Source organism: Odontomachus brunneus, unplaced genomic scaffold (genome assembly GCF_010583005.1).
Source record: "Odontomachus brunneus isolate Ranch 3 - 2012 unplaced genomic scaffold, Obru_v1 Obru_scaffold_018, whole genome shotgun sequence".
In the NCBI taxonomy this organism is placed as follows: Eukaryota; Metazoa; Arthropoda; class Insecta; order Hymenoptera; family Formicidae; genus Odontomachus; species Odontomachus brunneus.
Genome location: NW_022639468.1, coordinates 2,414,726 through 2,430,778, shown reverse-complemented (window position 1 = coordinate 2,430,778; position 16,053 = coordinate 2,414,726). Strand labels below are relative to the sequence as shown.

Here is a 16,053-nt window from a genome sequence, read left to right as displayed (position 1 = left end):
GTTATCGGCATGTCGGTATGCGCCGACCTTGTCGTCGACGCGATTATATCTCCGCGCGTTGTATTAATGACTTCGAGTCATTACGGCGCCGTAATGCACGCGAGAGAGTGGGGGCAATCATACGTTTTAATTATGCCAGCCGCGACCCAATTACATCGTCATGCCTGATTGCAGTGATTAATTTCAATCGATTTCACGTACGCGCTTCGATCATACTTCTCCAGCGGTTTCGATATCCTGCTCGCGTGATCGACATTTCCCCCGTAGTTTCCAGAATTTTCTCGGAATCATACTCTGGGCGATTCACAACAAAGGACAGAGAATACATTCGGTTATAGAGCAATATCCTGCTCGTAAATAAAAAAATTTCAGGCCGAGCTTCGCTTACGAGAGCATGTTCCATACGTAAACCGTACGTAAATAAACAACGGGAGCGTCACGCTGAAATACAGGTCGCGTGTCTGTTGATTCTCCCTGCGACGTGGTTTTTCGTCGGACGGCGAGATTAACGAATCGTCGCGAATGGACATTTTCCGGTTGTTTATTTAGCGCGACAATTACCGCTCGGGAGAAACCGTTTACTTTGCAATTTAAACTGTGACACACAGTACTCATTACCACGTTATTCTCTAATCAAGCTGCTTTTTATGAGCAAATTGTTATTTAGCCTTTACCAACTGGGTCGCGGTGAGAACATAATTAAAGTACGTTGTGTATAATCAGTGTTGCTTGGCTAAAACGTCGGCTATTGCGCGGATTTGTCGTATAAATTATCGGTGAGAATGATAGAATGACTACGCTAATACGGTTTATATTCCTTGACTTAATCAGCAAAATTTGAGTCGATTGCAACGTATTTATAATGTATTCCTCAGATTTTTTCATGTCAAAAAACGTGATTATATAACTCTATCCAGTTTATGATCGAGCTGGTTGAACATTTATCAGCTTAGTTCTGCATCTCTCTCTCTCTCTCTCTCTCTTTCTTTCTCTGTTTATTTTACTTGGGTTGCGTTCTCTATGAGTGTTCTCTGTCCTTGTTCAACTTTCAGGAACAAACAAGGACAGAGCACACTTATAGCGCTAAATAGCGACTTTCCGAACGCAGTCTTGGATTCAAACCTTTTTTTGTGGCCCTTTCACTAAGGTACCAAAAGGTTTGTCAAAAAAATCACAGGTCTGAACGTGTTCGAACACGTCTTAACGTAACGGCGGTTAAGCCGGATGGAAAACTATCACACCGACAACAAACAGCGAGATGTGTATGCTTCGTAGCCACTTGCACATTTCCTATAGTTTCCGTAATATTAATAAAAAAGATGCCTGTCTCTAGCCATGTGACTACAGAGCACATACATCTCGTTGTTTGTCGTCGGTGTGATAGTTTTCCTAACTTTAATAATGGTCAACTTTGTCAGCTAATATCTCGCTTCGCAGTAGAGAGCGACGATTTTGTCAGATAAAAAAGTTGTTTTTCGTGCAAAAACGCTTCGATGAGTTTACTTTAATCGAAATCGGAGGTGAGGGATTTAAACTGAATAATTACCATTTTATAACATTTGTTCTCTTTACTATACTAGCTCTCTAAACGTCTAATAATTAATATTAAAGTTATTAGATTCCCGATCTATAACAAACCCGTCTTGTAGTCAATATACATTGGCAGACTTAGTCAAGTCAACATATTAATGATATATTAATACCGTTATCAGCGTTATCATTTATCAATGTCTCAATCGACGTTGCGACTCCGACTGCACAAATTGCAAGTACGAGCGGAAAAGGCTCGTATATTGAATATTATAGGAAAAAAAGAACTCACGTTTTCAGGCTGGGACGAACGCCTCTGCCGCGGCACACAGAACAGCGGCACGCCGCTTTCCCGCTTCTTCTCCAATATAGCGGCTTCCGGTTTCCCTTCGGAGCACCAAACTGTACGACGCGACGCTCCCGACGGTGTCGCGTGACTCCTTTTCCTTCTCTCTCTCTCTCTTCGCGGTCTCGTGCTCTCTCACAGATAACCACCAAGGAATCCGCACCAGCGATCACTGACGGTTAATCACTACGGTTGATTCACGTTCGATCGCGATCTTTCGTCGTCGCTCGTATCACTCCTCTCTCTCTCTCTCTCTCTCACCTCTTTCTCTTTCCGGATTCCTCGCGTCGCCGTTCGATATCGCCGGCCGATTTCGATTCACGACCAATGGCTCACGACGACTTCACGCTCGTAGTCAACGACGTTGTCGCGCGAAGGCTGAACGAGCGTGCTCATGCGTAACCGACGCCAAACGACATACGTATCACCGACACGTAGTGCACGAGAATGGCGTGCGCGTGTTTGCGAGTGGAATTCACTCCGATCTCTCAGCGCTCCGGGTCGCGAGACGAATCGATCCCGGTGTCGCGATCCGACTGCGCTGGCGAGAGCCCGCCGGCACTCTCTCTCTCTTCCTCGGGACGCACTTACGGCGCGGCGCGACTTTGTTTGTCAACGACGCCGAGTCACAATGACGCGCGCCTTGCGAACGCGCGTTCCACTCTGACGAGATGGTGGTATCGCACTGAAGTTAGCCACGCGACGCGTCAAGCTGAACGCAACTCTCGAGGCGCTTCGCGCCTCCTTCCTCTCTCCTCCCTCGTTCTTCACCGGGCAGTTGATGATTCCCGTGACTCTGCCGGTTGACAACTATATTTCAGAGAGGTCACGCACGTGAGAGAACGATCTCGTGGAAAGAAACAGCGAGACGAAGATTCTCGTATGAGCACCGACACTCCACAATGTCGACTGCTTGCGCTCCGCGGAACGACTGAAGTTGTTCCTGGCGGACCGGTCATCGTCGATGCTGTCGCCCCCCTCTCTCCCTTCACTCTACGCAGTATTCGTTCCCTACTTCGCCGCCACCAAGCGAGCTTCAGGCAACGCGTGCCCGTCGCCAGTACTCTGAAACACTGGAGCACTTCGATTCCTCGGCAGACGTGGACGAATGGAGGATATAGAGATGACTAACAGTGAACCCCGTTGTTTCCAGCCGCGGTCTTCTTTCTCGCACTTTCGGCGCTCAAAGAATGAGACGAGTTAGCGGGCCACTCGGCTCGAAAGAAGGACGGAAAGTGTAGGATGACTCTATCGAACTTCATCTGCCAGTGTATTTAACGTTGTTTACCTTTAACGATGCCTTTAATTCGAACATAAGCACTCAGAGGAGATTTAACTTAGAATTTTCGAGATTAAAACTTTTAGTTTAAAATTGCGTCATCCAGCTTGCACGGTGCAACTTTATTGCGTTGGAAGGTGGCAAAACAAAGACTGTCTCAAATGTTTTAATGTCGATTTATGCTGCAATTCTAAGCAGAATCGTAAGTCTCGTAACTTGTTCTTGTAAAATTCTTTAGAATTTATGAGTAGATTTACAAGTCTATGCAATATCATATGTCGTACAATTACTCGTAAATATCTACGATTTCATATAATTTACGATATTTACAAGTGATTGTACGACATATAGCAGAGACTTGTAAATTTATTCATAAGTTCTGACGAATTTTACAAGAACAAGTTACGAAACTTACGATTCTGCTTAGAATTGCAATATTAAATTGTAACTGCGCACATTATCTCATTATCTAGTTTTTTGTCAATCGTGATAACGATTAACACGCGGTTACACGAATTCCACTCAGATTCCGGTTCTTGGGTAGGCATGACTTGGCAAAACGCTTCCTCGTCGAGAATGTCACGAATGCGAGTACCTTAGGCAGGTATTAAAATCGAATTAAGGTGCACGCGGGGTGTGCGGTTGTGGCAAAAAATTGACCGGTGGTGACCGAAATCAATTTCCCATTCTTGACGTATATTTGAAATTCCCGTGCGAAATGTTGATGGGTACGCGTTACGAAGCGCGGCGATACCGGATATGGAGTTTCCGTGGCGATCTGTACTCATTGCACTCGGGGAGAAAAGTTCGACTCCATCATACGAGACTGGCGATTATGCGAACGGCAATAATATGCATGATGGTAGATATACGACTAATATGCTTGAACCCTTTCCTTCACTTTGTATATTCATATCCTTTGCACTTTATATATTCATAATAGTGGCTTCCCACCTTAAAAGTACGAAGTAATTTACCAACAGGATGATATTTTCTTTCATTAAAGTCATGGTGGCAATTCGTCACTATCATTTGTTGCTATATGCGTAATAACTATTTTATTTCATGTAGAGCATCATTATGATATTTCCCTACATGCGTGGAAAGATCTCAGTACCGTGAAGCTAAAAAACGCAAATTTTTTGTGTAATAATACGACATAAACTTTACAGAAAAATATCAGTATCCTGCCGATAAACTTTCAAGCATAGCATCTCGTTACAATGAACTATTAGAATTTGAAAACAATTGAGTGAAACTTCCTACAGCAATCTTTCTGTTCCTACAACTGAGGTTTCCATCTAGTTCTTATTCCTCCTTGGCAATAAAAAATTCAGTTACAAACAAAACTGTTTCTCTCACGTATGTAATATCCTTAATTATGACTCTTTATACATCGTTTTTCCGTTACTTATAGATACATACACAGCAACACGTAAATAAATTCGAAGACTCTTCCAAACCTATGACTGGCCTATTTTCTCCTTCTGCGGGTCATTGTCATTGACGAACGTTCCCAAGAAATCGTACTTTTTCTCCGGTCATGGCTGGATGCGGGCGCGTGTTGTTGGAGAAACTAGTATTGGGGTATCTCCGCGTAAACAATAGTCCGCGACCACGTGAAGAAGTTTGTGAGTTATCTTTTTACGCGCAACCTACGCGCAGACAGCGCTTGTTCCTTATGTACACATGGATCTTAATCAAGCCAATTAAACGTGATACATAATTATTTCCTAGTTGTTACACTAACGTGTTGTTGCTTATGAAAATTATTTCACTAACTGATAGCTCTGAGCAGTGTTTGGTGACAGCGTTTATTCTTACATCCTATTATCTTGTACCAGCACTTAGCTAATTAATGAAGCTCTAGAATTGGCCCAATTAACATGAATGTCTATTGGAGATTTTCGCACCCATGTCGAGTCGAACGTGTTCGAGTTTCTGTACAAACACTTGTTCAAAACTAGAAACAAATACCAGAGGTCGTATGGTTAAAAAATTTCATGCACCACGGACAGCTACGGAGTTATCCAATTTTAGAAATGGAAATGGGTTAAATAAACCCCGACTGAACACTGCGGTTGAAGTTTACGACGCCTGTCAGAAACCGTGCGTGTGGCGCGTAAAGTCTGGTCTGGTTAATATCGGACCAGATCTCCCGCATAGATGTTACATCGGAGGCCGGCCGCCTCCGAACTGCCCCTTTTGTCCTACATGTCACGCAGCTACCCACACTAATTAGTCCATTATTATCGCCGCCGTCGCCATCACTACCGGCAACTCATCGTTCGCGTTTACCGTTCTTCGCGGCATGCTCGCTCGTAGATGTAACTTTAATGACGGTGTACTAAAGGCGTGACCGCGCGGCACTTTCGGAGCGCGTGGATGCTAACGACGCGTGTTAAATCGCGAACGTAACAGAAGCGTGTTCGGGAGCGCGAAACCATCGTCTTGACCGATTACAGCACATAGCAACTATAATGGGCGAAAACGCACGCGAGATGGCAAACAAAAGCGGTGTAGTAGTCGTCGAAAAATAACTAAGGATAAACTTTAGGACTATACTCTGGTGAAAACAAAAGAGTTCTCTGGCGACAAAGACAACCTTTCTTTTTTATGTTTAACAACAACAGTTCGTTTGTTTTCCGTAACTCTGAAAGTAGTGAGAGTGTTATTAAATATACGAGGAGTGCCTTTGTCGTCATGGAACATAAATTTATGAACTAAGGATAAACTTATCCTACCAAGACAAAATTAATTTAAGTCTCACGTATCACCGAATGGATTAAAGATGTCTTAATTGGCACTTTAAAGACAGATGTAGAAATTCAAGTTGGTAGAAATTAAATTTCCACTTAGCAAACGCATTGTGCGGATCATCTAACAATATTTATAGGTTAAAAAGAAATTTAATTATGACGAGACGAAATTAAATTCAATTAAATGTCACGCGTCATCTAATGAAAAACAGACGCAGAAATTACAGGTAGAAATTTTCACTTGGCAAGCGCATTGAGCGGATTATCTAACATCTCCCACGGATATGATACATTCTTTCGCTGGTGCATCTCTATCTTGAATTTACGTATCATTGTCGTTGCAACTAAACGAGCAGATGAGCGAGTGTCCTTCCCCATTAACACGTTTCTCGCGGAATAACGCGGACGACTATTCGGGTGACGATATCGGTCGACGTAATTCGCTCTGGCCTTCGCTTGCCCATCGTGGTGTCTTCCGTTTCTCATGGGACGCTATCGTGGGACACGGTCCTTTCGTGTGCCGTGGTGACACGACCCGGCGCACCCACCACCACGTGGCGCGCCACGGACAAACGTCGACGCGTGCCGGGCGCGTTTAATTTCGCTAAAACCCAGCGCGCGCGAATAATAAACTGACAACGACGACGACAATGGCGGCAGCAGTGGCGGCGACAACAACGACGACGACGAGCAACCGTCTAGACATACGGTCTGCCATCGTCCGGGGGAGTATTACTATTTGCCGCGCGTGTGGGCGTCCGGTGTGGGAGTGCCGGCCGGACATGACGGAACATTGGACGAACGGATGGACGAGCACACGCATGGATGTGCTGTGGGTGTGGGTCGTGGTTTCCTCCCTGGAACTGAAACTCGGAATTCAGGAATCGGTATGATAAAAGGCACCGTCGGAGAATGAGCAGCGGCGACGGGGAAGCGTTTGGACGTAGGACGCGGCTTGATTAATTCCCTCGTCTGTTGCGAATACGCTATCCATGTGGACGAGTGTGAAATTTGCTCTCTAGGTGTCATTATCCACGTATAAAAACTTGCCTACAAAAAGCAAAGATTAAAGCAAATTAGAAAAAAGTTTACTGCGGGGAAAAGAGACATATTGTGTACTGGAAAGTTCCGACGGATAATATTCAAATATGGATCGTAGTAATTAAAGCTCCTGGTCCCTCGTCGTGGCAATCTTGATTTATGACGTCAGAAGCGAGGGAAAAAACGATAAATAACTGTAAATTTAACGTGACAAAATAATGAAGAAATATAAGCAAAAATGAAAGGGTGCATATCATGTTAATTTTATGATTATTTATTGATTGTTAGAATAAAAGGAAAGTATTCAGAATATTTTAGAAGTCTTAATCAATTGCAAGTGTCATTTTTTGAATATATCTCTTTTTTTCGACGTACTGTGCAGGAATTTTGAGCATGCATTTTCTCGCATTTCTAACGTCATAAATCAAAATGACCATGGTGAAAGGTCAGGTCCGATAAGCTCATCGGTCGAGTAAAGAGGACAATTATTCGGGTTGAAGTCTTTTTAAGAGATCAAATAGAGTTAGGAGAGATGCTAATTTCGCTAATTACTTGATTCCATCAGACAGCACTTTATGAATTTCCTCGTAAAATACTAGTGCGACTGTCAAGGAACTTTAATTAGATAAGCTACGCGAAAAACGAACGTTATCGGCGCGAGTCCACATCTATGGAATAGCGTCGAGCGTTCGTGTAACTTTCGTACAGTCGCGAGAAAATTAAACGAGTAGAGAAGTTTTATTTATATAACACTCATATGATACATCTCAGTACGGTATGCTGAACTCCTTGTTAACATTTGCCTGTTCTTTATCGTCAACGTTCTGTAATTTAAGTGGTTCTTCGTTGTCTTCCTGCGTTCCGTAAATATCGCAGATCGGTATCGGTTTCATTTTCCGTGTTGCCCTCTCTATCTTTCGCACCAGGCCGATTTCCGCCAAAGTGCTTACGAAATTGGTCACTCTGCAGTCTTTAACACTACCGACTCTTCCGGTTCTACCGCATCTAAAACCGCATCATGCAACAGTGCATTAAAGTTTGCCACATATATTACACACGTTGTAATATAAAATATCCTGATATGAACATTAATATACATAAATTTATATACTCTATCGACATTTCATTGTTGCTTGCTGAATTGGGAGTATAAATATATATGTGCAGATTTATTATAATAAATTTATACATGTACATATTATTGACATTAATTTTTTATAAGATGAACTATAAGATGGATATACCTGTGAATATAGTCGGTGGTACTGAGCGGAAATTCGTAATTCAACACATGGCGTACCGCCACTGTGTCTAAACCCCGCGAGCCCGCGTTTGTAGTGCACAACACATTGCATCTACCACTCTTGAAGTTGGCGTACATGCCATTTCTCATATACATCGGCATGGTGCCGCTCAAATGAACAGTTTTTATGTAACTGTTGTTCAGGAACATACTGACCCAATTACATGTGGCACTGTTGTTGCTGAATATGATCACCGGTTCTTTATTCGCTACCTTTGGCTTGATATATTTTAAAAGTTCTATTGGTTTATCACTTGGGCCTATCCTCATAAATTTTTGTGGCACGAGAATGTGATGCAGTTTGTCTGATTTCACCTGTATTAACGAATCTATCTGCAAGAGAATATAATATATAATACATGTTTCAATAATTTTAGTATAATCTCAATTTTACAAAGAAATAGGATTCACTTACATTTACAATATTCTCCAGAACCTCTGACATCCTAGAAGGCATAGTTGCAGACGTTACTGTTAATTGGGCAGCATTCGGAAATTCAGTATTATTTAAATTTTGCACAAAGCCGATCTGAAACCAACACAGTATTTAGATTTGTATATATTAGATGAATATTACATGAATGAATAAATATATAAACGTACTGGTATTCTTCTTAAGAACACTTGCAACTTGTCTTCAAATGTTTCATCAAATAATGAATCTGCTTCATCCAGTACAATATATCTGACCATGTCTAATTTGTAAATATCGTTTGTCGTTAACTTACTAATAACTCCAAAACTAGCTACAATGATGTCAACATGTCCTAAAGGAGGATCTAATAGAATCTTTTTTGTCTTCCCACCAGTAAATGTCTTCGTTCTGATACCAAGATATTGACATATTTTTTCTGCTTCTAACTGTAAAAAAACATATGTTTTCAAAGATATATAATAATGCATATATACAATTAGTTTTGTGCTAGAAAGAATATACGATACGAACCCCAATTTGAAATGCTAATTCTCGAGTAGGTGTTACAATCAATCCCAATGGACTATTGTACGGTCTATTCTTTAATGTTTTCCATGTTAAAATCTTATTTATCATAGGTATTAAATAAGACAGTGTTTTCCCACATCCAGTTTCTGCAGTTATGACAGTATTAGAACCATTCATTATTTTAGGTATTCCATCTATTTGTATCTTTAGAGGCCTTGTGATACTATATCTTTCTAAAACATTTATTAGTTGTTGATCTAAACCAAAATTGTTAAAAGATTCTATTTCGTCCGATTCAACATATGCTTCTTGCTCAACCTGAAAGACGAATAATATGTAGGAGATATATTTATAAATAAAAATAATCATAGAACATACATTAAAAAATTAATAATCAATATCATACGTTTACAAGAGGATGTATGAAGAAGTAATCTCCTTTAGACTTATAGTGATGCCATCCTTTGGCAGCCAATGGTATAGGCTCAAACTTAGAGTATATTTGTCCTTCATAAAAGTTTAATTCCTTCTTCTTGCAGATAATTATAGCGGTTCCTTTTTTTGCTTTTTCTGGTAAATTAGTGCAAGATACATTTCTTTTCTTTTTATTATTAGAGCTTCCTTTTCTCTGTAACAAATAATGTTAATATCTATACGAATTCTCCACATATATATAACATTAACTATTCAAACTTAACCTAAATAAAGGAAACCTAACCTAATTAAAGGAAAAATCACACTTACATAGCACCTTTGCAATTTTACAAATTGAACATTCGTAGTTTTGTGACACAAGTTACAAAATCGAGAAAACATCATTAATAATCAATAATTACACAGTACGTGTATAACAACGTAACATGCACCATTAGACGATTGCCATCCTGAATTACCGACAATACATTTGTTCGCGCTGTTTGCACTTTTGACACTTTTACACTTAACGCCTGTTGCATACGCAGATACGAATGAGCGAAATGCAATGAGAGATTTTTTTCTAAGGTTGCATTCCAAAACGTCCTTTCCGAGGAAAATTTTACCCTTAAATCTATAGTGTATGTAACATGAACTATAGATTTAAGAGTAAAATTTTTCTCGAAAAAGATGTTTTGGAATGCAACCTAAAAAGAGATCTAGTGTGCGACGGGTGTTAGATGTAAAAATGTCAAAAATGCAAGCAACTATTCTATTATCTTAAAACGTAGATTTTTTCTTTAACTTGCATGCAAGTATAAATTGCAGCGTGATATTTTTAACATCTTATCTAATGTTAAAATAAAAAAACATTCTTCTGGCTTTGATGGTTTATAGAAAATAAACGAATAGATGTGAGAGAGACAAAAAATGTATAAAACTTCAAATTTTTAAGTATAAAACTTCAAATTTTTTCTCTCTCTCAAACGCGTTCTTTAAAATAGATTTATAACAAAAAGAAATTTTCAATGTAAGAATTTAACTGAAAAGTGAGGTTAAAAATTAATCGGATATCATTTTTGACTCAATATATTTTGACAAAACCTGATAAAATTACAAAATTAATATGTTTAAGAACTAAAAAGATTTTAAGCTATAAAATGCTTATCAAATCTTCGTAGTATTATTTTTGCTAAAATTATAGTCCGCTGAATTTTATTTACTTTTTAGAATAGAATAAAAGCATGTCTAACTTGTTTTTGGATAGTACTACTTAAAAAAATGAAGATGTGCCTGATCCATTGTTGAGTTAAACGGCTTCGTTTTTTTTTTTTTTTTTATTGAGAATAAAGAGTGTACAAAAGGTGTTCGGATCTAAGTGCTAAGCCTATCCGACCCTTGTGATACCAATCGCTAAAGTATGTAATTTTCTCAAAAATATTATACAATGTTGTTGATACATAATTATTAACTACGGCTTCGATTCTTCGTTGTGGAAAGTGGCGGCTCGCAGCGAAGACTTCGGAACTAATTTATAACGTTCGGCAGAGAGAAGCATGAGAGCGGCACCATCCTGATTTCAATGGCCAGAGCTAGAGCATTTTTGAGACGCCATCTAACAAAGTGCGCCTGGTTCGTGCCTGTTGTACTTTCGTACAATGATAGTAAGATAGAAAAGGACAGACGTCCAATCGCTCTATTTTTGTCTCACATTGTGAACGGACCGCGCGACGTAGGCATGAAGCGATCTAGCAGCGATATTATTGTATAGGCACGAACCAGGCGCATTTTATCGTTACCACCGCGAGAATGCGCCTAATGAACGTAGTAAAGGCGCATTTTGTTAGATGGCGCCTTGAAAATGCGCCTAGTAGAATCCCTATAAGATAGAGTCTGCGCATGTGCGTGTTTATCCTTATTAGTCGAAACAAGGTTTGGATAAACGTGGCAGAACCAATAGAAATTGCCATAGGAAGCGGGATAATTTGAAAAGTAAAATAAAAAAATTATAAACAATTAGTAGTTTTTTTTACTAAACTCTAAAATGAATAAATAAAAACATAATTTGGTTGTAAACTTGAAACATTATTAATCTGCAGGAAGTGAATACTGTGAAAAGCCTTTCTGATAATAGTTCTTGCATCATGGAACATGACATGTTGTCATTTTGAAATTTAAAAATATCGAGAATTTGTATTGCATTATTTTATGCAATTGCTTTTTTAGATATTATTCAAAATAATACGAGGTTACGATAACAATTTATATAATGAATACAATTTTTTTATAATATCACAATTTTTAATTGAATTAACTTTTTTATTTTGCCATGGAAACTACATACAGAATAATTTTACTTACTTCTATTAACAATCTATAGCCAAACTGACACTTTTATCTCGTAACGCGATAAATACCAGCTGCGTTCATATATATACGACCGCCATATTTTTCTAAAAATACTAGTCGAGTGGCCAGACTCTATCTTATAGGGACTCTAGCGCCTAGCTCTGGCCACTAAAATCAAGCTGGTGGCCGCTCTCAAGCTTCTCTCTATGTTCGGACAGAAGTAACAGGTTTGAAGAATTATTAGACCCGTTATTTCTATCTGGACGTTGCAAATTAATTCTGAAGTCTCCGCTACGAGCCGCCACTTTCCTCAATGAAAAATCGAAGTCGTAGTATAAGTCATATAGATCAACCACACCTTCATCTTTTAAGTAGTACTATTCAACGGTGGGTCAGGCATCTTTTTATTGTATTCGGAATGCAGAAGTTGGAGAAAGGAAATAATCATTGTTTTAAACTACCACTAAGGTACCCAGTCTCCAATTTATTTCTCTTCCTCTTAATATTTATTGTCAAGATTTATTTTGATTAGTCATCTACATGAATAATAGACAAAATTCGACACGTTATAACTTCGAAAATAATTCAAAAAGCATTTTGCAAATTTAAAAATAACGAAGCATTTTACATTTTAAAAATAACAAAAATAATTCAAAAAGCATTTTGCAGTTTGAAGTTTCTAGTTTTTAATCATATTAGTATTAATTTTGCCAAAATATATTTAGCTAAATGAAAAATGGCAAACATCGATTTGCAAACTTATCTTTTAGTTGGGTTTCCGCATCGCATTTTTTCTACGCATCAAGTTTTTTTCTATTAGCTGATAAAAACATATTAAAGAAGAAATTTTAAGCTTTATATTCATTTTTTGACGAAGATCATACATCGATTCGTTCAATTTTTATAAGTGATCTAAATCGAGAGGATACTTTTTGCTTTAACATGAAATAACATGGTTGAAAGAAATCGCATCGTAATTCACCTGTATACAAATTAAAGAGAAAAGTCTGATTTTAAAACGGTTCTAGTTTTCATGCAATTTTTCGTTTACGTAGTGTGACTTGACAAACTTTATAAAATAATTACACGTATGACAAATCTTGATTTGTTAATGCTAACTATTAATGCTAATTAATGGTAACTATTATTAATTAAACATATTAATTTGTCGCGTTTTGAGTTGTGCAAACTTTTCGTGTGTAATTGGAATGCATTAACCGCAAGAAAAGTAACGAGAATGTTAACAAAGTGAAATCTTAATCCTCGCAATATTCTTACGATGCGATTGAAAATAACAATTAGCAAAGAAGTTATGAAGAGCGCGAAAAAAATTCCATTAATTAATCATTTCAAAAGGAGGACGACAATACAAATCTCATTAATCTTGAGTCCCGACTTCTTTTTTAACAAATTTTTAATAGACCTTTTCTAAAAATTGACATAAACATTTGTAAATACAAAATTAACGCAACTAGAACAGAGTTCTATAATCAGCAAAAGGTCCGAAAGTATGCGAAACGAAGACATCTCCTCAGGAAGTTAACACCTCCCTTTAGCCCTCCGCGAAAACCAAACCATCCTTTATTGAAGGGCAGAGACCTCAGCGTTTCTTGGGCGAAAGAAGGCGCGCGCAAAGAGTATGCGGTTTGCCGTTGTTTTCTCGGATCGATGCGTTTCGATCGCTGCCGTCGCGACGCTCACAGACGTCGTTTTACCCACTGCTCGTCGACGGTCGTCGGTGGTGGCAAGCGTGCTTGGTCGGTGTCGTGCGTTTCTATTCCCTGCAGGCTGTTCGCGGCTGTTCGCGGAGGATGTCGCACCTATATCCGTGAGGGTGGCTGCGTTTACCTCGCGACTGAGGAGGACGGCAGGAGAGACGGAGGAGCGGGATGGCTTCCGACGCCGAAGCGCAGGAGGCGCAAGAGGCTCAAGAGGCGGCCGACGAGGAGGACCTGAAGATCTTTGAGACGCTCTGCATCTCCTCGCCCCGGAAGGTCAATCGATGACGACGAGCATTGCTCGCTCTTCTCTCTCACCTCAGTATCGGCACAGTGCACGCATACTCACGCACGCACGCACGCTGTCGTATAGAAGGATGAGGGTGCACGCGAAGAACCGCCTAGCCGTCAAGTGGCAGTCACACGAGATTGTTGTAGTTGTTGCTATTGTTGTTGTTGCGGGTTGTCTTTGTTTTATCGAACAAACGACGGGACGAAGTGACGGATTTAAGTGACGATGCGCGCGGATAACAAATTAATTTGTATAAATTAACCCTTGGAGTATTGGAGTTGTAAGAGGGAGAGATGTACAGTGTCCACATCTTTGGTATCACCATTACCAATGTGTAATCATTCGAATGTTATGTCAATAAATCTATGAATATTGTTGCGAGTTACATCTTCTGTGACTTTTGATTGTTCCTAATGGAGATTCGTAAAAACACACGTTTCGGATCACGAAGCATATCCGCGCGTGAAGTATTCTCGGTGGACATTTCTCACCCCTTCCTCCTACTCCTTAGCATTCCATGTACGAAACAAAGGATGATAGTTTGATATTTTAAGGGTTAATTTATTAGAATATTGATTCCCCATACGGTGAGTTAAATTTTTGCGTTAGAGGGAGGGTTAAGAAAATCATGAGGAAAAAATAAGGAAAATTATAGAAAAATTGTACAATAGAAATTGCGGTAATAGGAAAAATTCAGGTTAATTACATGCGAATATCGCGGTTATAATTTCCCTCGTATTTTCTCAATACACGCGTAACAAGTCGCGACTGTATTGTCGAGCTTAGTAGAATTCTACGAGCGGAGAGTTGTAGACGGCGCGGTATACCTCGTGAGCTACGTCACACTGGCTTATCAACCCCACCGTCGCGGTATCACATAGGTACATGCAACATGCACAAACGCATTCACATGCTAATCGTACGGAGGTCACGTGCACTGCCGTATCATCCGCTACAAAGGCTTTCAATGTGTACATGCCGGGACGTACATAGTACGCCCATCGAAGGGCAACAGATCAATAGCGGAAGTGCGCGCGATATTGATCAACATAGTTATTTGATGGGACATTGATCGGCCGGCGAATCGATTCGCCACATTGAGCCTATCCCGATCGACCGGATTCGAGCACAATGTACCGGCTATTTTTAGCCAAAGAAACTTCCATGTAGCGGATAAGATGCATTTATTTTAATATCGTGCCTCCTGGTTGGAAGTTCTTGATCCGACGCGTATCCTGAAGTAAAGTGAATTGTAGACTCCTGAAAAATCAAAATACATCAACTCGATTATTTATACCCATATAGCACAAATCTCTAAAAGACTTCTTAAAGAATTCTAAAAGTGTTCTGGAGAACTTGAGAATTCTTTTGGAACTGTTTAAGAAATCTTTTAGAAATTTGTGCTATATGGGTATATTTATAGATGAGATTCGTGTTTAGCACTGCAAATGTTTCAGAGCCATGGATAGGCTGATCATATTGTTTTATTTTGAAGAATTCGCAGTAGAACGGACCCTCTCCTACATCTTCTCTAGGAGAGAAAGGAATCTTGTGAAATTAGCGAGATTGAAATAATTTAAAACGATGTGTTACATTGTATTTCTCATATTTCAATTAACACCACATGTCAACAAACTACGTGACGATGAATGACGAATAAATTGCATCAATGAATTAAACAGATAACAACTACGCCGATCTTAATCTAATCTATGCGGCTTCAATCACAGTCGCGAGAAAACAAATCAAGCATCGCAGAGCGTAATCAGGATGTTCCCTCCATCTAGAGCACGTCGTCGTCGCCGTTGTCATTAACGACTGCGCGTAATTGCGGACGCTCACGAGATTCCGTCACGTTCGTTTATTACCGTCTCCCTTACGCCACGCCGGAGCCCCTCGGCCCGCAATCGCGCGAATCGCGGGCGTATCGACTCGCGCGTGAACAAGGGTCGTGGTTGCCATAGCGTTGCACGCAATCGATTTCACCTGTCGCTGTCGCTACCCTCCTCATCCCCAGTCCGCTCGCGCTGTCGCGTGCTTTCGAAGTCGATCTTAATTTATCGGACGCTACCGGGGGGG

General features: G+C 39.9%; 4 protein-coding genes across 5 annotated transcripts in view; 1 reads left to right on the top strand and 3 right to left on the bottom strand.

Annotated features, from left to right (window-relative positions):
- The window catches only part of LOC116841822 (signal-induced proliferation-associated 1-like protein 1), an 85,228-nt gene extending 82,297 nt beyond the window's left edge, over nt 1-2,931 (bottom strand). The window contains exon 1 of one of the 2 annotated variants that reach the window (XM_032810218.1): nt 1,823-2,931. The gene's annotated coding sequence lies outside the window, so the exon portion shown is untranslated. The remainder of the gene's footprint in view (nt 1-1,822) is intronic. The other variant, XM_032810222.1, reaches the window with a different exon arrangement.
- Nucleotides 2,932-7,674: 4,743 nt separating this feature from the next.
- Nucleotides 7,675-10,121, bottom strand: LOC116841797 (probable ATP-dependent RNA helicase DDX28). Its single transcript, XM_032810171.1, has 7 exons — nt 9,946-10,121; nt 9,608-9,829; nt 9,205-9,519; nt 8,862-9,119; nt 8,674-8,787; nt 8,200-8,591; nt 7,675-7,960 (listed from the first exon to the last, which is right to left on the bottom strand). The coding sequence occupies exons 1-7, from the start codon at nt 10,018-10,020 to the stop codon at nt 7,723-7,725; spliced, it is 1,614 nt and encodes a 537-aa protein (XP_032666062.1). The 5' UTR covers nt 10,021-10,121; the 3' UTR covers nt 7,675-7,722.
- A 3,511-nt stretch (nt 10,122-13,632) lies between these two features.
- Nucleotides 13,633-16,053, top strand: part of LOC116841771 (coiled-coil domain-containing protein 170) — a 26,685-nt gene continuing 24,264 nt past the window's right edge. The window contains 2 exon segments of the mRNA XM_032810115.1: nt 13,633-13,822; nt 13,825-13,958. Of these exon segments, the coding sequence (XP_032666006.1) occupies nt 13,633-13,822; nt 13,825-13,958 (324 nt within the window).
- The window catches only part of LOC116841768, a 156,978-nt gene continuing 156,066 nt past the window's right edge, over nt 15,142-16,053 (bottom strand). The window contains exon 5 of the mRNA XM_032810112.1: nt 15,142-15,234. The gene's annotated coding sequence lies outside the window, so the exon portion shown is untranslated. The remainder of the gene's footprint in view (nt 15,235-16,053) is intronic.